This window comes from Telmatherina bonti (assembly GCF_933228915.1).
Source record: "Telmatherina bonti genome assembly, chromosome: 11".
NCBI classification, from domain to species: Eukaryota; Metazoa; Chordata; class Actinopteri; order Atheriniformes; family Telmatherinidae; genus Telmatherina; species Telmatherina bonti.
In genome coordinates this window covers 24,319,037-24,340,794 of record NC_136629.1, presented here as the reverse complement: position 1 = coordinate 24,340,794, position 21,758 = coordinate 24,319,037, and the positions used below count along the sequence as shown (strand labels likewise).

At 36.9% G+C, this 21,758-nt stretch overlaps 3 protein-coding genes across 3 annotated transcripts; 2 read left to right on the top strand and 1 right to left on the bottom strand.

The window, feature by feature from the left end:
- Positions 1-294: 294 nt before the first annotated feature.
- Positions 295-5,934, top strand: znf451 (zinc finger protein 451). The gene is made up of 10 exons (XM_079249354.1): positions 295-353; positions 1,277-1,360; positions 1,453-1,566; positions 2,353-2,464; positions 2,724-2,874; positions 2,973-3,099; positions 3,216-3,375; positions 3,860-4,007; positions 4,106-5,737; positions 5,869-5,934. Exons 1-9 carry the CDS (start codon positions 297-299, stop codon positions 5,676-5,678), a joined length of 2,526 nt encoding a protein of 841 aa, XP_079105480.1. The 5' UTR covers positions 295-296; the 3' UTR covers positions 5,679-5,737; positions 5,869-5,934.
- A 4,397-nt stretch (positions 5,935-10,331) lies between these two features.
- Positions 10,332-13,574, top strand: bag2 (BCL2 associated athanogene 2). The gene is made up of 3 exons (XM_079249315.1): positions 10,332-10,564; positions 10,835-10,944; positions 11,933-13,574. The coding sequence occupies exons 1-3, from the start codon at positions 10,443-10,445 to the stop codon at positions 12,325-12,327; spliced, it is 627 nt and encodes a 208-aa protein (XP_079105441.1). The 5' UTR covers positions 10,332-10,442; the 3' UTR covers positions 12,328-13,574.
- Positions 13,575-14,905: 1,331 nt separating this feature from the next.
- On the bottom strand, positions 14,906-20,662 carry rab23 (RAB23, member RAS oncogene family). The gene is made up of 7 exons (XM_079249360.1): positions 20,342-20,662; positions 18,252-18,480; positions 17,885-17,970; positions 17,590-17,746; positions 17,402-17,484; positions 17,231-17,323; positions 14,906-17,150 (listed from the first exon to the last, which is right to left on the bottom strand). The coding sequence occupies exons 2-7, from the start codon at positions 18,404-18,406 to the stop codon at positions 17,017-17,019; spliced, it is 708 nt and encodes a 235-aa protein (XP_079105486.1). The 5' UTR covers positions 18,407-18,480; positions 20,342-20,662; the 3' UTR covers positions 14,906-17,016.
- Positions 20,663-21,758: the final 1,096 nt, after the last annotated feature.

Below are 21,758 nucleotides of genomic sequence, written 5' to 3'. Positions count from 1 at the left end.
CGTAGTGGTGACAGGGCGTATTACAACAATACTGATGTGAAATCTCTCTTCCATAAGCGAGGAAGAAAATATTCCCAATTTTACAGAGATTGTATTTGACTACATTACTTTGAAGTTTTGTATTGTAATCTAGTCATGTGTTTCATTATCTGACAAAAACTCATCTGAATTTTACATTGATAAATAAATGATAAGTTTTTAATATGTTCACACGAATCTCATATTTAAGGTTTTATTTTAGTTACCCTTGCAGCTTAGAAATTTACATAAAGTTGTTGTTTCTCCTCAGAAAAACAATGTCTTCCCCAAATGAAGCAGAGGAAGATGAGTTGGAAGAAGTTGAGTTTGTATCAGTAAGTACACTTTGTCTTTTAAAACTGCAAAAGATAACACGTTTGTGTCTTTATAATAGTTAAGCTAATTGTGTGCATCAGCTTAATGTTGCCTAAAATTATACTGAATTAAAAATTAGTTTGATTTAAATCATTGATTTGTAGGCTGTGCTATTGTAGCAAATAATGATCAGCTCAGTTTTCTCTGCCTTATTTTAAATTGTGGTTTGCAGACTTGCAAGTTTACCAGTCATAATGTAAACTATGTATGTAAAGTGCCCTGTGACAACATTGTTGTGAAGTGGCGCTGTACAAATAAAGTTGAATTGAATTGAATTAATGCATGGAAAGTTAAACATTTTCAGCTATTCATACTGTGAGATTCAACATATTATTTTTCAATTTTGAACCTGCCTTGCAAACCTGCATCATAATAATGATAATAAAAAAAATACTACTAATAATAACTGTACACTATGTAATATAATAATCCGACTTTGCCTTTTTAATTTCTTGATGATTAAACCTAAGGCATTTAAAGCAATATTTCAAGGTGTCTGCAGTATAACTAGGGATGACAAAAAACATCTACTTATGTCTTTTGGTATAAGTTGTCCATACATTATCATTTTGTCATGTTTGTTTTAGTAGTATAGGCTGGTGACCTGTCCAGGGTGCATTTGCTTCTAATGGCAGCTGACCTGCTTCAGCCTCTAGAGTGGGTCTAGAAGAAAAAAAAAAATGACCAACTGAATGAATTTGTTTACGTTTATCTACCATACATCTTTTCAATATCCTTAAACTTGGATCACTGTGTCTAAAAGACTGATTTCACATGCTTTCTACTGAAGCTGTAATATCTGTTATTTAATTCAAATTGCATGTGCTGAAGGTCAGAGTCCAACTCAGTCTGGACTTTGTGTATTTTCTTGTTTTTACTTCAGGAAGGTCCTCTTAGACCAGTATTGGAATGTATTGATCTGCTGAGTGACAGTGAGGATGAGGGATGTTCATCATCAGCAGTCACGGTTAGTGGTTGCACAGGTCATCTCTTTACAAGACAGTGTCGATCCCAGTCTATAGTCTTCTCAAAATTTGACCTCTACTTTCTTAATTGCAGCTTGAAGATAAAATCACCCAACACAAAGCACGAGTTGTATCTACACTTGACAAACTGGCACACCAGGTGGCTCAAGAGAAAAAGGAAAGAGCTGCTAAATGTCGAGCATTCAAGGTTTTTTTTTTTTTTTATTTCATTTATTTATTTATTTTTACAAAAAGAGGCTTTCATCATTTATTGCCTGTTTTTAATGTGCTGTCTCACTGTCTTCATTTGGATGTTTTGTTTTGCATTAAAGAAAGACAAAATCTTTGTAAAAATATTTTTTAAGCCATAAAAATAAACAAGAAGATAAAAGTAGATGTATATTGTATTCAGGGCTGAGACAACACTAATCACTTCATATAGTTGCTTATATTAAGCATAAATTCATCAATGCTAAAAACAACAAGTTTCAGTATTCTGTGGGATCTTTTGAATTACAATAACAGGATAATGATAATAATATTTTGTATATGAATGTTGTATTTGCTGGATTTGTCTTTATATTGTGTAGCTGCAGAAGACATTTTCCTGCCATGTTAACAGAGATTATATACACGTAGACCTGAGAAACTGTTGTGTTTATTTTGAATACAAATTTTGTATCTGCTGGATTTATCTTTATGTTGTATTTTTTCATGGGTTTATTGTGGCAATGCCAATTGAGCCTAAAAGTAGCAACAGTGCCTCTTTGTGGACAGAAAAGGAAAATAAAAAAGAAAAACCACTTTGCAACCTGCAGTACTGGGGGAAAAAACAAAAAATCCTGTATGCACTTGAGATGATATTAAATCATTTATCATTTAAAGTACTACTATAAAACACTTTGAAATTGTAACAACTCATTTTGTTTTTCAATGTACACAAACAAGTTAGGATAAATGGAATGTAAATATTCTTTTTTTTTTTTCTTTTCAGGAAAAACAAATCTTACAAAAAGCTCATGGACAGCAGGAGTTGGCTGTTAGTTCTACAAGTGGGATTAATCAAGAAGCGAAGCGCTGTGTAGACATGTGGTTGAAGATGCCAGGTAAATTTTTTAATTTTGATCAGCATGTGATTTTTACAACTGATATTGTCATTTACAACCACAGGTTTGAGCTGAGTGAGCAGGACTACTTCAAATTCCATTAATATTTCTATAATCATGCTCTTTTGTGCAGCTACAAACACTGTATTTCAGCACACTTTGATTTTTTTTGTAAATGATTTTTATAATCTTTTAAATATGATGTCTGCCATGTTAAAGATTACATATAAGTAGATCTTAGAATTTTGTGTTCATTTAGGTCTTAAACCTGGTGTGATAAGTGCTGGTTCAGGAAGACGGCACACACCTGCTTCATTCCCCAAAGGTATGTCAACAAGACACACGTGTCCAGTGATTAACTGTGGTCGTATTTACGACAACGCTTCCCTCCTTGATGGGCACCTAAAAAGGTAATTTCATCTCATTCTCCGTTTTTATGCTGTCGCTGTTTTTGCTTTTTACTGGTTTGGATATTTCTGGGTTGTTTACCAAATTGCCTTGTGTGCAGATTTGATCACTCTCCTTGTGATCCAGCAATCAATCTCAGAGGAAGTCCATCTGAGCTCTTTGCTTGTGTTGCCTGTAACCAACATTATCCAACCAAAGAAGCTTGGAAGACACACGTTGAGTCAAAGGTTGCAAGATTTTTTTCTCGCTATGTCATGCGAATGATCTTACTTAGAATAATTAGCAATGATCGTAACTGATGTGTAGTGGTATAAACTTTAATTTAGTCGTTTCTGGTCACTAGGTATCCTCCCCCAGTCCTGATGGACACAGCATGAATCAGACTTATCAGCAGATTGTGTGTTTCGCCTGCCCTTCCTGCTACCTCCTCTTCAACCTCCGAGATGAGTGTCTTCAGCACATGTCAGCCAAAAATCACTTCACAGAATCCCTCCTCATGAACGGTAAGGCTTATTGAAATTTGTTTTCACACTCTGGAGAGGTGGTGGATAACCTTGATTCTCAAAGGCCACAATTCTGCAAGTTGTAGGTGTTTCTCTGCTTCAGCACGCCTGATCCAAATGAACAAGTTACTCTGCAGAACTAAAATGAAAAAGCTGTTGGATCCATTTTATTTCAGTCAGGAGTGTTGGAACAGAGAAACATCGAAAATCTGTTGGACTGCAGCCTTCAAAGACCAGCGTATCCCACCACTGCTCTAGATAATCATTAAAACTATATATTTGTAGTGTAGAAACAGTTTTTATAAAGCCATATGACAAATGTATGATTACATATGTATTTGCATTAACGCTGGTCCCAACGGTTTACAGTGTACGGTGTGAGGTAAAAAAGGCAAGTCACACCTGAGTCACGGCGGCTACAGCACTATATGATCAAAACACTGTTTAACTTTTACTGTGCTTTTTATTTATGTTTTGTTAAAAGAGAGCAGAGGAGCAGCACAGCCAATTCCTGTCCCACAGCGTGTTAAGAATCGTCTCGTCGCTCTGTGCAAGGATGTAGCGTTCACTGTCCGATGCTCTTTATGTCACAAAGTGCTGATCTCACATCAGACAGCTCAAGCTCACTTCAAGTAGGTTTCATTGTAATTTATATATATTCATGTTAACATACATGGATGTTTTGTGGAGCTGTTTTTTTGGTTATTTATTTCCTAATTTCTCCTTTCAGTGTGCTCTGCAGACACGGCTGTGCTGTGGCCAAGGCTGACAAAACAATAGTGGAAGTAATGAAACGGCTGCAAGTGCGAGGACAGTGTCGTCTCTGCTCTAAAATCTTCTTCAACCAGGCTGAAATAGAAAGACACAAAGAATCAACGCAGCATGATGTTGAGGTCAATCAATCAATGGCGAAAGCGCTTGTTCAATACGGCAGTTTCAGTGAAACTCAGTACACACAGAGGGCATTGGACGTACAGGAGAAAAGACGGTCTTCTGACCTGGACATATCTTCTCAGCGAAGAAACAAGAGAAGTGGTCGTGAAGGATCTCCTGCTAAAAGGCAGAGACTAAGTTCCGCTGTGAATGCCAGCAGCAGCAGGACTACAGCTTGGTTCTGCGAGTGTGGTCTGCAGTTCTCGGAGGAGAGTACAGCCAGTAAGCATCTCCTGGCTGTGAACCAGATTTTCCATCAGTGTGGTGTGTGTGGCAAACACATGGGAGAGTCTTCAATTGCCCGCCTGCATATGAGCCGTTTCCACGGCGGCGCACACCTCTCCAACATCTTGCTATTCTGCCGCAAGTGCAAAGTGGAAATGCCGCGGTATGAAGACATCCTGTCGCACGTGTCCGACTCTCACAGCGGACACACCTACATCACTGAGCGAGACGTGCCCGATAATCTTGCCACAGTTCTCGATGCCAAGCCTTCCACAAGCAGTGAAGTCACCCTGTTCTCTGTGTCCAAAGTCCAGCAGAACGTGGTGGAGACGTGCTCTTCCACAGCGGGTCACTCGTGGATGTGCAGGATGTGTGAAGACGTCTTCCACTCCGAAGCGGCCGTCCACAAGCACTGCAGTGACACGAGGAGTCACAGCTTCCAGAGATTCATCTGTGGACACTGTCCTCAAAAGTTCTTTAAAGAATCCACCGTGCGGAGACACTGTGCGAACGAGCACGGCGGGCAGATAAAGAGTTTCCATTTCTGCGGCTTGTGTGACAGCATGCAGTTCGAATCTGAGGCCGAGTTCATGGAGCACTACAACAGTCTTCACAGTAAAGACTACTACTGCATGGATGATACAGAAGTCGTTCAGCCCTCTGCTGCCGAAGGAATCCATCAGCTTACGTGCCCATGCATGGGCTCAGAAGGCAGCAAGGAAATGAAAGCTACTTACACACGATGCATGAGAAATCTCGCCGTTGAAGGAAAATGTCAGTATTTGTGTGTTCCGTGCTGCGTTTCCGTGGCATCATATGCACAGATGAAGACTCACATCCACACAAAACACGCAGCCTTGAATCTGGACAAGACCTTTGATGTAGAATGTAAAGCATGTCAGGAGAGTTTTAAGGATGTGCCAAGTTTCCATAAACACTATCATTCCCAGCACTGTACCCTGGAACCCTGCATGAACTCCAGGACCCGCAGGAAGGACTTGAAAGCAGAACCTACTGCTGTAACAATAATAAATGCTGTGCAGATCAAGCCAGATGATGAGGGTAATCAAATGAAACATATTTTATTTGTTTACGTTACTGCAGCATCTCATTCTGGTTTTTATACTTCCAGAAGTGGAAGATAAATCGCTGGCAAAGCTTCTGAGTCTGAATCGGACCAACAATGAGAAAGAAGCAGGTGAATGTAAGCTACACTTAGTACAAATAACCAGTCACTGTTTTTTTTCTTTCGGATTCTTGAAGCAAGAAAAGAAATGTTCGAGGTTTAAGTGTTGAGAAAGTCTTCAGCTCAATTTTTAAAAACTGATCTTACAGATGAATCGGATGACGAAATGAAGCGCGTGCTGTCACTGAGTGCAGAAGAAGCGAGAGAGTCAGCAGGTATGTTTATAATGCACATGGAACAAGTTTCATACATTAGTGTGTATTCTAACCGATGGGGAAAAATAAACATGCTATTCAGCTGAGGAAAACAGAGTCTTGGAAATACATGCTCTGTGTGGTGCTGATGAGTGGGGATCGCTTGTTGGACCGAGCTAAAGGAGCTGTTTACTTCTATTGTTGGGGAGGAAAACGCATCTAAACAGGGAAGCAGTTTGATGGAGGGCAGAGGGCAGTTTCACTGCATCACATTACCATTTTCCATTGCTATAACATTCATTTCTGACTTGTTTAATTACATATTGTGAGATCAGATGATGTGTGTGTGAGTTTTATTGTGGCTGGCTGCATTCTTCTTGGTTGGAAGAAGTGAAATGTAAATTTAAATAAATTTAAATTGGTTATAGTGCTTGCAGAAAACAGGAATAAAGCAGGAATTAGATTAAACTGAGAAAGGATTATCAGTTGTGACCAGAAGAAAGAAAGAGCATAATTAAAATTCAGATTGTGACACAGACTTTAAAATGTACTTTTTTTTTGTGGAATACAAAAAAAAAAAAACAATGAAAATTTACCATAATTTTCATCTCTTGTCAAGATGAAAATTATGGTGAAGAATGTGGAAGCTGTAAAAAATATACATTTATAAACCTAAGCTTGTTAAACATGGGCACCATAAGTATAAAAGAAATTATGACATGTTGTATTGTTATGATAGTTTTTTACTTTGTCCTTGTGTTGTACATTTCCTCATCCTGTGCTTCTGTTTATTTCCACAGAGCTGGAGGAAGCCCTCAAAAGAAGTCTTCTGGAGTTCTAAGTACTTTGTATTTTTTGTGACATGCTGTTCATTGGATGTTAAATAAGATTTTATACTGGGTTATTATACTCAGATTAAAGAATAAAAACTGGTGGTAATTTTACTGTAGATCCGTTTCTCTTCTTTTGCAAAGCAAGTCACAGAAATACAACTGTAGTAGGCAGATCGCACGTTACTTTGAGGTTGTTTTAAACACTAAACACTGCAGCGTGTTGACACGTGTGCTATAGATGGCATCGGTGACACTGTGAGATGCCTCAGTTGACCTTGTGACCACAGTGCTACGTCTCCAATTCAGGTTTCTGGTTTCATGACAGACTTTAAGGGATCATTCTTCTGTGCTGCTCGGAAACCAAAAGTGTAAATGAGACTTTAATGCTGGATGCTATAGAAACTATAATAAATAAACATAATGGGGATCTCAGAATAAACGATGCCCTGGAGTATGAATCTAAAAAAAAAAAAGTATTTTCGGGATCTGTTCGGTGCTTTGTTGCACAAAATAAATCTTTACTCTAGCTTAGACATTTCACTCTTGTAGAATGACAACAGTAATTCATTCAACAGCTGTATGCTCTTAGTTTGTGAGAGCTATCTTGAGCCCTTTTTAAACTGGTAGGGCACTTGTATCACCTGCTAACATGCAGGCTTTGAGTGCAGTGAAAACGACAATCTGATTTCCCCAGTACATACTGTTCCTTGAGACTTTTAGAGTGGACACAGCTTGTTCTTTATTAAAAAGTTGTTAACCAAGTGCAACCCCTTACACAGACTGACAGACAACTGCATCTCCGGCAAAATTGATTCATCTTCCCTTTGCACTTGAGAGACAGATATTGGCATGTTTTTGTTTTTTGTTTTTTTGTAAATGGAGCTAAAGAGGTGCGATTTTTAGCTAATTTTCTGTCCTGCAGTCTGGTCAAAAATAGTTGATGACAAATTACCTGAAAAAGTTGTGATTATTGCACATTGTCCAATCCTATCCACTTTATTTATAAAGCACATTTTTAAAAACAGAATGTCGCCAAAGTGCTGCACAGAGTCGAATATCACAAAATAAAAATAAAATGAAATAATGTTAAAATAATAAAAACAGGTAAAACGAAAGTAAATAAATAACCAATAAAGAAGAAAGAAGAAAAACTAAACAAATAAAATACACAGAGGACCACACAACTCACACAGTGGGGTGGGTGGATTGTGGACAGCTTTCAGGGAACAGGATGATGTCATTTCTTCATGTTGTTACAATTAAAGTCTTGTACCCTGGAAAGTGGTTGTAGTTTATTTTTCAAATGTTCTAACTCCAGTTGCTCTTAAAGTAAAATCACGGCCGCAGACAACTGAACTGATTCTTTTTTTTTTTTTTTTTACTTTTTTAGTAGGTGTACTTGTATTTTAAAAACAAAATTCAATATATTACTTCTGGCATAAAATAGTGGGAAAAGAAGTTCCTTTTTACAGCAAGTAAAGCAAATTATGAATTATAAGTGATTTTTTTATTTTTTATTTTTTTTAAAGACTAGTGGTTTTTGTAAGACTGGATATCAGCTAGTCATACAATGGAAGACTAATAGTTATTAGATAGTGGACTGGGGGTAAATTATTACAGCTCATATTCAGTAGCAGTAGAAGACATACTGTAAATAGGGAATGTGTCTTTGTGGCTGGAGGCTTGCAGCTTGGATCTAACTAGTATTTGATTAGTTTGTTTTGATGGATATATTCTCCATTATAAAGTCATTTATTTGAAAGAAAAACATACAATTTGAACATAATTAGACAAACTAGACCACAATCTTAACACATTAAGGGACTTTGGAGCGTCTGCTAAATGACTGTAGAATAATTATGTACTATCTTTATAATACTGTTGTAATTGTTAGAACTTTTTCTTTATTGTTTAAACAGTGGACTCTAAACAAAACAAAGTTATTACGAGGACTTGAAAATCCTGAAGTCTCAGCTTAGTCTGATTTCATGTTTAACATCACACCCACTTTATAAGTTTATCAAACTATTGTTCATTTTTAAATGAAAACCTGCCATCTCATGACCTTACAAAAAGTGTTCAATATCATAGATCACACCGTTCTGCTGGAAAAATTGAGCAAATATGGTATCTGGGGTTTGGCACATCAGTTGGTGAGAAGTTACCTAACAGGCAGGAAGTAGTATTAGAAATATGAAATCAGAACTCAACAATATTACAAGTGGCATTCCTCAAGGGTCAGTACTCTGTCCCAAACTATTTATATGTTTAAATGATCAAGTCAATGTTTTTCAACTTCCAAACTGCATTCTGTTTGCTGATGATACAGTTTTGCTTTACTCTGGAGAGAACTTTACACAGGTAATTAAAATGGTGAAAAGAGAATGAATATTGCTAATAATAGTGGTTTGATTCACTAAATCTTGCCAAAATTGACACAGATGTTCCCATCAAAACAAAAGGCATTAAACTCAGAGTTAAATTTCCTAGGGGTGATTTTGAGTTAACAATTCAATAGGTAAACACAAAAAAAATGTCAAAGGGAAATGATGGACTTGTTAAATAAGCAAGCACTGTTGATGTAGTCTAAGTCTAATCGTTCTGTATCTCACCTGGTACACAGGTCTGGAAAAATGCAGGTTATTTTACAAAAGCGACTCATTCGTAGGGAATCATATAATGAATTCAGAAAACTTTTTGCATGTTAGAAAAATTAAAAATCCAGGAATTAGTGGAATGCTGCATTTACAAGTCATGTTCAAAGCCCATACAATAGCACAGCCAAACACATTTCAAAGGAGATTTTTAAAAATGGGATAATTGTTATAACTTAAAAATATTAGGACAAAACTGAAGGAATGTTGTGTTTTAGTGAAACGGGTAAAACTGACCAAAAGAAATTTGAAGAACTGTATCAGTTTGGTTACATGTTTACTACCAGTAAGCTGGGTTGTTGGATGCCTCGCAGTACTTGAATAAATGGTAATTTTCTTCTGGTGAAGTATTATTTCATGTTGAATATGTTGTAAAATAGTGGACAATGAAAAAAGTAGGTGTGATAAAGGGGCACATAGTTTTTGTCTCTTTTCTTCTTTTTATTATTTCAATTTATTTTTACTTTGGTGATTTTATGACATGTAGCTGGCTTTTAAATGAGTCAAATTAGGGTGGGGGCTGCTATATTTGCTGATGTGTGTTTATTCTTCGCAGGGGCGGGGGGTTTCTCTCCTCGTTTTTTCCTCCCTATATAAAAATATGGGAAAATTAAAATACAGGACGACGTCGGGGAAAGGGGAAAAACACGGTAGTTTCCCAGCCAAAACGGGATACTTGACTGCAATGTCGTAGTCCTCTGATTCTCCAATACATAAATGTTGTTGAAAGAAACATTGCTGCATTTCAGCTGTTAAAAATGTTTATTTTACAAAACAGCTTTAAGTATTTTGGGGTTCCCAGTAAGTGATGTCTTGGACCACTCGAGGGTCCGCCGACCCCATGTTGGGAACCACAAGTCCAGGCTCCTCGGGAAACTTCTATGTGAAGTGAGTGAAGGCGGTTGCAGCCCATGTTTGGAAATGTTGTCCCTGGGGCGCTGCTGTAGCCGGAGGAATTACAGTCAGCTGGGCAGCTCAGAGTGCTGGTCTCACATAGGATTAACTCGCGGAGACGGATTGTAATAAACAAGCAATCACCATCATGGCTCAGGCGAAAATACAAGCGAAGATGAACGAAGCTGTCTGCAGCAAGTTCAGCAGGACTTTGTCCATGGCAGATCGCGCGGGGCAACTCCTGGAAAGTTTGGATCAGCTGGAAGTAAGGTAGGGTTAAGTAACATGGCTTACCATGTGCGCTTCACTTGAACAGCTGGTAAAGATTTGCCGTAAGTCAAATCTGGCTGTTGAGGTGTCATAAACACACTTCTAGGCAGAATGGAGGAAATAGCAGAGGTGTCTTTTTTTTTTTTTTTTAAATAAACAGTGTGTATCTTGAACATTCATCCCGGGAACATCGCTTCTTTTTCCAGTGAAATGTTTTGGTTTCAGTGCTGAGTAACGTTGATGATTTATTTCTTTGTGTGCCTGTGTCAGGGTGGAGGGTTTACGCGAAGCAGCATCTGCCATGGAGCAGGAAAGGGAGTGCATCCTGGAAATGATTCAGTCCATACAGAACAGTCAAGAAATGCGTAACATCTGTGCGGGTGAGGCTGCTAATTCTCACAACTTATATAAGAGCAAAAGTCGCCCGCTGCTTAATGCCTGTGAAAATCAGTATTGACAGTAGTGTGGTTGTAGCATGTTTAGAAATATTTTTGTTTTCCTGTAGCTCTGATGTCACTGTGACATTGTGATCCTGTGAGGTTATCCTATGGGCGCTGCTTTGTGCATATGCTGGTAATACTCAGGAAACTGGGAGGTTTGAAAACACCAAGCCAACAGATTCAAGTGCTCCACCCAGACTGACTTTCTCTCTATCCGACTGACCATTATCAAGTCCACACTTAACGCTTAGATAAGCAGTTACAATCTTACTATGATAACATGTATTCCAGTTTTTGCTTTCTCAGCAAGCCTTCCATTCTTCAGCACAGCAGTCTTTTTTTTTTATCTTCAGTAATGGATATACATTATTTAATAGTGTGTACTAGTTACTAGGTCATAAAGCAAATATTCTGCATGTGTTCATTTGTTTTGGCAGCTGCCTGGAAACAATCTGATGTGCATATGTTTTACTAGTACATATCTGTAGAGCAAGGCTTTACTAATGTCCAATAACTGCATTAATTTGGGCCTGAATCTGGATTTATTATGTATTAATCAGCTGTATTCACCTAAATACAGTATATTGCTTATATGATGCGGAATGAGTACCAACATTTACATAAAGACTTCATATAGTTTGCTGAAACATTTGAGATCCCTCACTCTTACATGAGATAAACTGAGTAACTTGTGTTGATTTAACAAATGCTTCAATCTGACTTGAAAGCAAAAGACACATGCGAAGTGGCTTTCAATGTTTTGCACAAGGAATCTTACATAAACCTTAGGAATCAGACCGGTAACTCTTTTGATTGACAAACAACCAAAATGATCAATCGTCTTGACTCTTACAGCTGCATAAATTATTGAATGGGGAAATAATTGTTTTTATTTAAAGATGCAGCTTTAATTTCTTGTGTCTTTTAGGAGAGAGAGAGGAGTTGAGTTTGACCGCAAACCGTCTGATGGGCCGGACTCTGTCTGTGGAGATCTCTGTTGGTACGATCAGAAACTCCCAGCAGGAGGAGGCGCTGCGCAAGGCAACATCCATCATAGATGAAATAGTGAAGAAGTTACTGGATGACATGGAAAGTGGTCGGCTGCAGCTGCTGGCCTTGCACGCAGCCTGTGTGACGGAAGCGCCGCCCGTCCCCATTGACCAGAAGTTTCAGGCTATAGTGATAAGCTGTGCTTTGGAGGACCAGAAAAATATCAAGCGGAGGCTGGAGACTTTGCTGAGGAACGTTGAAAACGCTGAAAAGAACATCAAGATTATGGATCACCAAAAACTTGACGACAATAAAGCCAATGGGAGTCATTAAAATGTTTGACCTTAAACACAAAGTGTGTCTTTAATACCACTAACCTCACATAGAATAGATGTTATTCTACGAACATTTATTAATGCTTCTACACTATAAAAAAGAAAAAGTTGGGTGAACTTATAATGTCAAGGCAACAAAATTTTAAGTTGGACAGCTAAACTAAATATTTTAAGTTTTGCGTTTGAGTTTACTCAACTCTAAATTCGAGGCAAGTGAGACTTCAAGTGAAAATTGCAAACTCAAAAAGTTGGTTTTCCCGCATTTTACAACAAATAAATTAAAGTTAGCAGAACTGTTGTCTCTTGTATTGAACTCCAACTTAAAGTTATCATTTTTAACGACTCACCTTATTGTTTTGGGGCAAACAACTTGCTTGTTTTGTTGTGATTACTAACATTATTGCTTTAAATGCCATTAATACATATTTTCAAGTTTTACCTACTTAAATGACTGTTTCAGGCCAACCAATACAAGTTGGATTTTTTGCAGTGTATAGGAGTCTCAATGTAGCAGCAAGTAGTAATGAAAATGTATAATAATACTAAACCTTAAAGCAAAACAAACAAAACCTTTTAGATGGATTAACTTCATTTAGATTGGATAATCTGTATTGCAATATACTATGCATATTTAATAATATACTGAACTAAAGTTGAAAATTATTTCAATTATAGGCTAAAGTACAGTTTTCAAGGAAGTATAACATCAACAATCAATTTAGGGCATTTAATGAATAGGTGACAAACTTTGATTATGCAACAGCATTAATAACCACTAAAAGATATTTTACTGTTTTATATGTACTAATTTATCCAACTACAACCAATGATTACTGTTGTATACCAGGATCAGATTGCTCACACTGGTTTTTTCGAGTTGACGCACACTGAATCTACTGATGGATTGTCTTAGTTTTTTTTTTTTGCCTAACCTTTTAGGTTAAGTGGAGGAATGGATTATTATGGAAGTGCATACACTACCTCTGGGAGAACACTCATCACATAAAGCTGTGTGTGAGTCCATGCTTTCACAATGTGGTTTTTATGTGCTAATAAAAACATTGTATGAAATGTGTTAAGTTTTATATATGTCATAGGTAACTTGCTGTTATTCTTGACATTACTCTATTAATACTGTGAAAGAAAACTCAGAAACTCTGCTGAATTATTATCAGTGGCAAAGCTGTTGGTTGGTTTTCAGTTTTTTTTTTTTTTTTTGCAAGAATATAGATGAGTACAATCTTTATACTCAACCCTGCTTCCAAAAGGGTTATGACATTATGTAACATGCCATTTAAATCCAGTATTAAAATTGGGATTGAAAATCATTGCATGAGATCAGCAAATTTCAAAACATCATTGTCTGTGATCAGTACGTCACTTTCACATCCACATTTCAATGAAATGAACAAAAAGTTCTTTTCAGCACAAGTTCCATCAGATGTTTTAAGTTTGCTAATTACCTCTGCCAAGGTCATGTTTTACCTGGCATTTATCTGTTTGTTTGTCTGTTTGTGTTTAGGATAACTCAATAAGTTATGGTTGGATTTTCATGAAATTTTCAGGAGTTGTTGGAAATGTGAAAAGGAAGAGCTGATTTAATTTTGGTGGTGATCCACATCACCTTTTGGATCCAGGAACGTTTTTAAAGCTTTGTATAACATCATGTGACAGGTTTTAAATCTACACCTGTCATTCACTGACAACATGTGGGACCTTATCCATGTTAAACAATCAAAGGAAAGCACACAACTGTTGGAAGAGCTGGAATCAAAAAGCAGACTGAATTTATTCTTCTCAGTTGCTAAACTTAAGAACAATGTTGAAAGGTGATGCACCAGAGGTAAACAGACCTGCTCAAACTTGGTTTGTGGGGTGTGTGTAGCTCAACAGTTGAGCACATGTCCCTTTAGAACAAACAAACAAACAAAAAACCACTAGATAACTCAATAAAGACATGTTAGTATCAGATACAAAGAAAACATAAATTAAAATTAAAAACTAACATGTTCGAGTTCTATGTTTTAAAAGTTGTATGTCTACAATTAAAAAAACTATCAAACTTATATTGGATATCACAAACAGGGTCAGATTATTGGATTTGTTTTAGACATGGTGCTAAAAGTTCTTGGAAATTTGTTCGCAGACTAAATCCTGTCTGGAATGCAAACTAAATAGTTTTGCCAAACCTTGTTACTAAATCCATGTACTAGATTGCACTAATGTCCAGTTAAGTGATGGACACAGTTCAGGACCACAACTTAGTGAAGTTTGAGAAAACTTCCATCAACTGAAGACAAGCTTCATTAGAGTGGCACTTCTGAACAAAGCTTAGAGATCATTGTAAAACTAATGTTTCTGCGAGAATGACTGCATCTCAACACTCATCTTAGTTGCTGGCAGAACTGCTAACAGACATAGGAAATCCCATCTTCCAGCAACAAACTGATTAAATCTAAACTCAGCAAAGTGATTCTGACATGAATTTTCAGTATAAAAATGACACAATGGATGCCAAGGAAAAAGTTTTATTGATCAGATTGCCATCAAATACTGCCTCCCAATCAAAAGGTCTGGCACACCTCAAGTTGTGATACATAAAGTATGTAATCATCAGAATAAAAGCATACATGTCAGTCTAAATGTCAAAACTGGTTTATGAAGTAATGTGAAAGAAAACTGAGTAAAAAGACAAAAATTATTACACCTGAGTAAAAGCACGCATGTATGGTTAATTTCAGCTGAGGATTCTTTAATATGAAATGTCATCTTATTGATAAAGTGCGTTAAATGCGTTCAGTCAAAATGCAAAATGATAAAGTAAACAAAGAGGAGAAAGCTTAAGTAGTAATCATTTACAGGTTCACTGTGCAGGCAGCTTTAAAGAAACAAAGAGTTGGAATAAAATGCTTTCTAGTTGTCAGTGTAAACATAGACAAGGCATTGCAACCATGGCTAAACATTCACTGATGTGGAAAAAATGCTTGCATGCATTAAAGTTATACCAGTTTTCTCGTTTTCCCCCAAAACATACAGTTCACAGAGACCTTGGAGGGGGAAAAAAAGGCCTGAACTGGGACGCAGTTCGTACCAATGATGTAATTGCAAAACACATTTTAAGCACCTTTTCAGATGTTCACAACAAAGTGAAAATAAAAATGGATAAAACTATCTTAGTAACAGATTGAAGATCAAGTTGTTTTTACTTTGTATAAAAACAGAAGCATGCATTAATATGTAATCTGTTTTGTAGTTTTCTTCAATGTAAAAATACTAAAGAGTTGCAACTATGAAGGACATTTTTTTTGTATTTTCAGACAGTTTTCAGACTTTTCCACATCACAACGTATTTTGCTGTGCTTACTCAACCAATTTCTTTCAGGTACTGAGCTTTGAAGAGAGAAGGGAAAAGATTTGAGGCAAACAAGGCATAAAACATACAATTCACAACTAGTATTGGTTTGGGAGATCTATTTTTTGTGCTCTCGTGTGATAAGAAAACATTTCTTGCATATTTAGGCACAAACGAGCACTTCAAGATAGTAAAATCTAGTTCTGAAGGTCTTCTATTCTCTTAGATTTTACTCCACAGACGCAGATGTCACTGAGCAGCGAGCTCGTTTTTTTTCAGCTTTGAAGCCTCACTCTTTCTTCACAATCAAAAAAAAAAACTTAGAATATCCGACACAGCCCATGTAAACATAAAAGAAAGGATGAAGTTTGTACCTTGTTTAGTGTCTTATGAACTGAAAAGTTATTCCACTAAGAAACTAGAATAAGTTTCAACAGCTGTACCAAAGAAAACAAAAGCAGAATTTAAATGCAGAAAAAGACAAATGTAAATAGCTTCAATAAAATATTGAGTAATGTCTGACTGTAACTTTATGATTGTAACTAAGATAATAAGATGCTTATTATCTGAACTTGTTTAACAAACGGGTAAAAAAAAAAAAGGATATTTTTTCAGCAAGAAGTTATTGATATTTGGTTACACAGAGAAGCACATTCTAGAAATTTCATGTTACAGTGTTAATATTCAATCATAGCTCAGTAAGAGGAAGTTTGGCACATAATATCACTCAACGCTGTTGTGCTTAGTACAAAAATACTTATGCAGAGACATTTATCTCTGGATCTTTTAGGGATAAACAGTGTAATTTGAACCATATTCTGTTCAACTTTAGAAAAATATGGTACAAAATAGTCTGTATATCTTTTACAATCCATGAAAACACATAACACAGCTAACGCATCTAACACGGCACTGAGTGGAAAAATAATGTACGGGAGAAAATGTTTTCAGAGTGCAATATTCGCCGTAACACATTTTGATGAGTTTTTATATCAAGTAAGATTAGAAAACCTCAGCAATGAGAGGAAACCGGCACTCACAGACAAATGATTAATAACAACATACTGTAGCTGCAGCTGTTACCATTTCTTAAGGCAACCACACGGAGGACTGGGCGTGTAAAAAGATTATGAATGAAGAACTGAGGATAAGTCAATAAAAATACAATCATCAAAAAACTTAGTATGCAAATGAACTTCAGGTTAGTTGTGTTATGTAGTATTCCCCAGTCTGTGTGGACTTTGGTCTCTAATTGTGACTACCTCCGGGGAGTACAATGACCAATCTAGCCTTAAACATGAAAATCAATCACTAAAATGAAATAATTTTCTTTTTTTAGAGTAGGGTGCAGCCTCCAAATGGGTTTTTACTCTTCTTGGTTCTTTGCTTGTTGGGTCGCAAAGTGATGACTTCTCTGCCGTTGCTGGAGCTCTGACTACAGACATTACTACTAGTGGTATTGAAGACACCTTTGGGGAAAAAAAGGAAAAAAGATCACCAGCATAACCTTTAAGGAAATCACTTCAAACATTTTCTCTATATTGCTTACCTATTTTATTGCTTGTTGTATGGACCACCTCTGTCTCTTCTGCTGTTTGCTGTTTGAGTCTCTGAAGATATTTCTCAGCTAAGTACTTAAAAACTGCAAAGAAAAAAAAATGCTGATATTAAAATTCAGGGAGTCATTTATTGCATTGGACCAGTGGTCCACATCACCCACCCTCATTGACATTAAGATCCTCTTTCACAGAAGCGCGATAAAATCTCAGCTTGAGTCTTTTAGCCAACGCTTCTGCCTCCTCACTGCAAAACAAGAAAGAACAGCGATTCTCCTAAGTTATGCTGCTTGTGTTAACATTTGTCTTCCATTGTCAAGTGCTTCTTGATTCCAGGAAATCTGCTTCTTACTTTTTTATTGACGTCTCTTCCAGGAGGTCAATTTTGTTTTGCACCAGGACTGTAGGAATATCTCCAACCTCTGCTTCCACTTTCTCCCGCCAGTTATCAATAGCCTGAAATGACTCCCTGTCTGTGGTGGAGAAAACCAGCACACATGCCTGGGCACCTGGAATCAAAGACACGCTTGAAGACACACAACAAAATCCGACTAGGAAAGAAAAGACTGCAATCAGGGATCAGGGGGGAAGTTAGTGACCGAAGACATGTTGTTTATTACATGTACATTACAGTGATGGGCTCTTACCTCGATAGTATGCTTTGGTAATAGCATCAAACTCCTCCTGCCCAGCTGTGTCCCACAGCATTAGTCGGACCTCTTCATCATTCACACTATGGTGGTGAAGTGAGCAAGTAAGGATGGAGGATTATGCCACTGTAAAGTCACTTGACATCAATATAACCTCCCAAGCACACAATTCCTATATACACTACATGGAGACATGCACATATATGATTTTTTTTTTTTTTTTTTAGTACTAATGAAGTTTCAAGCTGTTGATCATCAGCTTTGGCATAAGCTGAAACAGACAGAGTTAAACTGTGTGGCTTAACAGCCCAGAGCTCTGCAGGGACTTTAAATATAATGCAAAAAACAAAAACAAGTTCCTTACACAATCTGCCTCTCCAGGAAGTCAACTCCGATTGTCTTTTTGTAGTCCTTGGTGAAAATGCCCTTGCAGTAACGCTGGATCATGCTGGACTTGCCAACAGCTCCGTTGCCAACAACGACCACTTTGATGGCCACCTCCATGTCCTCTTCCAACATGGTGGCAATGTCAGGCTGTTTTTTTTCAGTTGCACTTTGGAGTTTCAGCGATGATACTCGATCATATAAACAAGCTGAAAGTGTAAAATGAAAAATACAAAAAAAATCTTTGATGCACGTTTAAATTCCATGAAGAAAAACACATCCTGAGGAAGTCAAAAGAACGTGTTAAAGTTCAACAAATATAATTAAAAAAATCTAATGAATCCCTAATACAAAGCAAACTGATAGTTCCATGTTCTGCTTATTTAATATTTAGCTTCCCAATCACTGTTCTCAGCACCCTCAGATGGACATTTTTTCCAAAGCACAGACATGAAGACCTCCTTAAAGGTATCATTGGTTTGACACAAATGCTAGGATATAAGAACTACCCCTTCAAAGACATGTTAAAGCTCAAATAAGTCAGAATTTGAAACCAATATCACAGAGTAGACCTTTTACAAAGGCTAATGTTCTGTTTCAGACTATATTTAAAGGCTTTTTCCCTTGCCTCCCTCAATGGCTATAATTATCTTTAAATTTATTATGCATGTATGCTAAGCTGTTGTAAATTTTACAGCTAAACAGACTGAGGCAGCCATGCGGAATGTTTGTCCTTCTATTAATGCCTAAAAGAGCTAACTCCACATGGCTATTGGTCCTCCATGGGTGTATGTGTGCAGTGACTGAGTGCAATGCTAAACAACATATTGTTACAAAGCTGTTCTCAGTGAACGCTGCAACCTGCTGCGTGACTGTGTTGTCCGACAGCCTGTCTGCATTTGAGTCACAATATGTGTGGCAGGAGAAGGTATTATCATTCAGCATCTATAACTGAGTGATACAATATGCATAAGATGCAGGCAAAAGATGGCTTAATATAAAGCAGGATGCTCTTTCTTCCATGTTAAGTTTGTATTTTTGACAAAAAACTATGTATTAGATTTAGATTTCATCTTAATATTAATGTTAATAGATGTGAAAACTAAAAACCTCCTCTGTTAAATGTAAACTGTGATTCACAAGCTAGGTTTTACATGCGCAGTCTTATATCTGAGGTGAGTTTTTTTTTGCCTTAATATTACAGTAAATTAAACAAACTGAGGGGTTATGGACCTCAATGCTTACACCAATGACTGGTCTATGCAAAACAATTTAAAAATATTTAAATTTTGAAGAAGGGCTGAACAACTTCCTGACACAGTAAGATTGGACACAATTTACTATATATCAATCAATATAAATATGCACATAACTCACATTTTCTAAAAAAAAAAAAAAAAAAAAAAAAAAAAAAAAAAAAAAACAGTGTGAAAAGAAACTAATTAATACAATTAATCTGAGCTTTCCAATAGTATTTTTACCATACACATAACCACATGTAACAACTGCCATGAGAAGTACCAGCTATATCATACTGTGGATCTTCTGGTCATGACACTTATCCACCTACTGTGTGATTCACCATTCATATAACTTTGGAGCTAACATGTAAAATATGGCAGCCAAGATAGTTTACTTCTAGATGCATAAGACAATACAACTCTCACCCTACGGTGTGACATGTTGAAACATTCACCGCTACTTTATCGAGGCCTCAAGGTGTGTAACGTTATGGAGAATAATTTAGGCCACATTTATCAAAATATGTTAACATTCAATGTAACTGCTGTCCGCGAAGCGAATGTCAAGTATTGCTGTAGTGTAGGAGTATCAAAGCTGATGACAAATAAATAAAGTAGTAAATCTTCTTTTCAGTCAAATTTTCCTCGCCAACACATAAATTGTGACTTCCTTCTTTTGGTTAAGATCCGACCTGTTGAATAGCAGACCGGAGGGTCTGGAAGTACCGAGCAGCTGCCGGTGTTGTCAATCTAAGCTAACTGACGTAAATGCATCCTGATGTAGGTGGATGGAGGACAAGCAAACTCACTGTAGTGGGCCGTTTCTTACCTTTACAACCACTTTACAAATCATTCGTCAGTATCAGATAAGGTATCCCAGAGGCAAAAATCTACATCCTCCCCGTGGTTCTTTCTGTGGCCAGTGGAGACGCCAATGACTCCGGTGCTAAGGTTGCCTGGCTAAGGTTAGCCACTTTCTCCAGAGAAAATCTCCTGCTTTCTATGTAACTGGTTTCCATACAATGATTCTTGGAATTCGGTTTTTGAAATGCCGGGGAAATAAAGAATAGTTTAATGTCAATAACTAAAGTACATCCCATGGCATTTATGCCATGATATGGAAATGCATTGCTGTGTATTCGCCAGCTAATCTTCTGCTAGGTATGTAGGGAATGGTTAGCCCACTAGGCAACCGCTAGCTCGCTAATGTTTGTTGCTAAGCAGCAGAGCCAAAGAGTGCACAAGGCAAGAGTCCGCTCCACGTTTTACCTGCGGAGAGTTGGGATCATTTGTAGTTCTCACGGCCGCCAACCCTTAGTTTTCGTCATGTTATAACGACCGTTCGCTGATACTTCACTACCTTCAATCGCATGTTAAATGTTTATGACTTATCCTAGAAAATGACTACATACATCACATCTACATAATCACTTACTTACTTTATTCTTTATTTCAGCCCCAGAGTGATCCATGTCACAATACAATACAATACAATACAATATAATTTAAGACAAAAAAGTAATGACAAGTTACTTGGAATAAAGTTCCTTGACACTCAAAATGTGTAATTAGGTTGGATGTTTGAAAATTAGACATTAGGGTAATGAATTTATAGTGGGCCTTGCTAAACATGTGTAGACAACCAATACAATGCAACAAATTATTAAACAAAATTCAAAAAGCCTGATATTTTTTATTGTATGCTTAAACCCCATTTTTATTAATTGGCTTTAAAATACGCATGAGACTCAGGTTCTGTTTTAGTGTGCTATGGTTTGTTTTAATTTTTGGTTCTATTTGCTGTTATCTGTCTATTCTTGTAAAATTGTTTTTTGTTTTGAAACTGTTTTAAAAACATGGATCAGATTTTTTTTATATTTCCCTGTTAATTTGTTTGATTTTCCTGTGTTGCTTTGACTGATTATGTACAGCACTTTGTTTCAGCTGTGGTTGTTTTTAAAGGGCTTTATTCGAGTTGATATATCAAGTCTGATAGATATATAAATAAAAGTTTGAATGAATAAAGTTTGTGAAGCATTCATTTAAATAGAGCTTGTTTGACAAGCGGCCTCTTTTGTTTGTACTAAATAAAAGGACTATAAGGCAAATTGTTCATACATTTGCTCTCCAGTTTGAAATGTAAACTTTTAGTTTAACTAAATTGAACTGATTTTAAATTGTGGATCACAGTGCAATTTCCCTGTTCTTAGGAAAATTGTGCCTTTATAGTTCATGTATCTTGCCAT

What these genes read in the sequence shown, in the direction of transcription:
- znf451 (XM_079249354.1), top strand. Translation starts at nt 297, where the DNA reads ATGTCTTCCCCAAATGAAGCAGAGGAAGATGAGTTGGAAGAAGTTGAG. An exon ending in AAGAAGTTGAGTTTGTATCA is followed by an intron (nt 354 to 1,276) that starts GTAAGTACACTT and finishes TTTTTACTTCAG; the next exon opens with GAAGGTCCTCTTAGACCAGT. An exon ending in ACAGCTCAAGCTCACTTCAA is followed by an intron (nt 4,008 to 4,105) that starts GTAGGTTTCATT and finishes TTCTCCTTTCAG; the next exon opens with TGTGCTCTGCAGACACGGCT.
- bag2 (XM_079249315.1), top strand. Translation starts at nt 10,443, where the DNA reads ATGGCTCAGGCGAAAATACAAGCGAAGATGAACGAAGCTGTCTGCAGC. An exon ending in TTGGATCAGCTGGAAGTAAG is followed by an intron (nt 10,565 to 10,834) that starts GTAGGGTTAAGT and finishes TGCCTGTGTCAG; the next exon opens with GGTGGAGGGTTTACGCGAAG. An exon ending in AATGCGTAACATCTGTGCGG is followed by an intron (nt 10,945 to 11,932) that starts GTGAGGCTGCTA and finishes TGTGTCTTTTAG; the next exon opens with GAGAGAGAGAGGAGTTGAGT.
- rab23 (XM_079249360.1), bottom strand. Translation starts at nt 18,406, where the DNA reads ATGTTGGAAGAGGACATGGAGGTGGCCATCAAAGTGGTCGTTGTTGGC. An exon ending in TACCAAAGCATACTATCGAG is followed by an intron (nt 17,747 to 17,884) that starts GTAAGAGCCCAT and finishes CTTTGATTCCAG; the next exon opens with GTGCCCAGGCATGTGTGCTG. An exon ending in GAAGAGACGTCAATAAAAAA is followed by an intron (nt 17,485 to 17,589) that starts GTAAGAAGCAGA and finishes CTTGTTTTGCAG; the next exon opens with TGAGGAGGCAGAAGCGTTGG.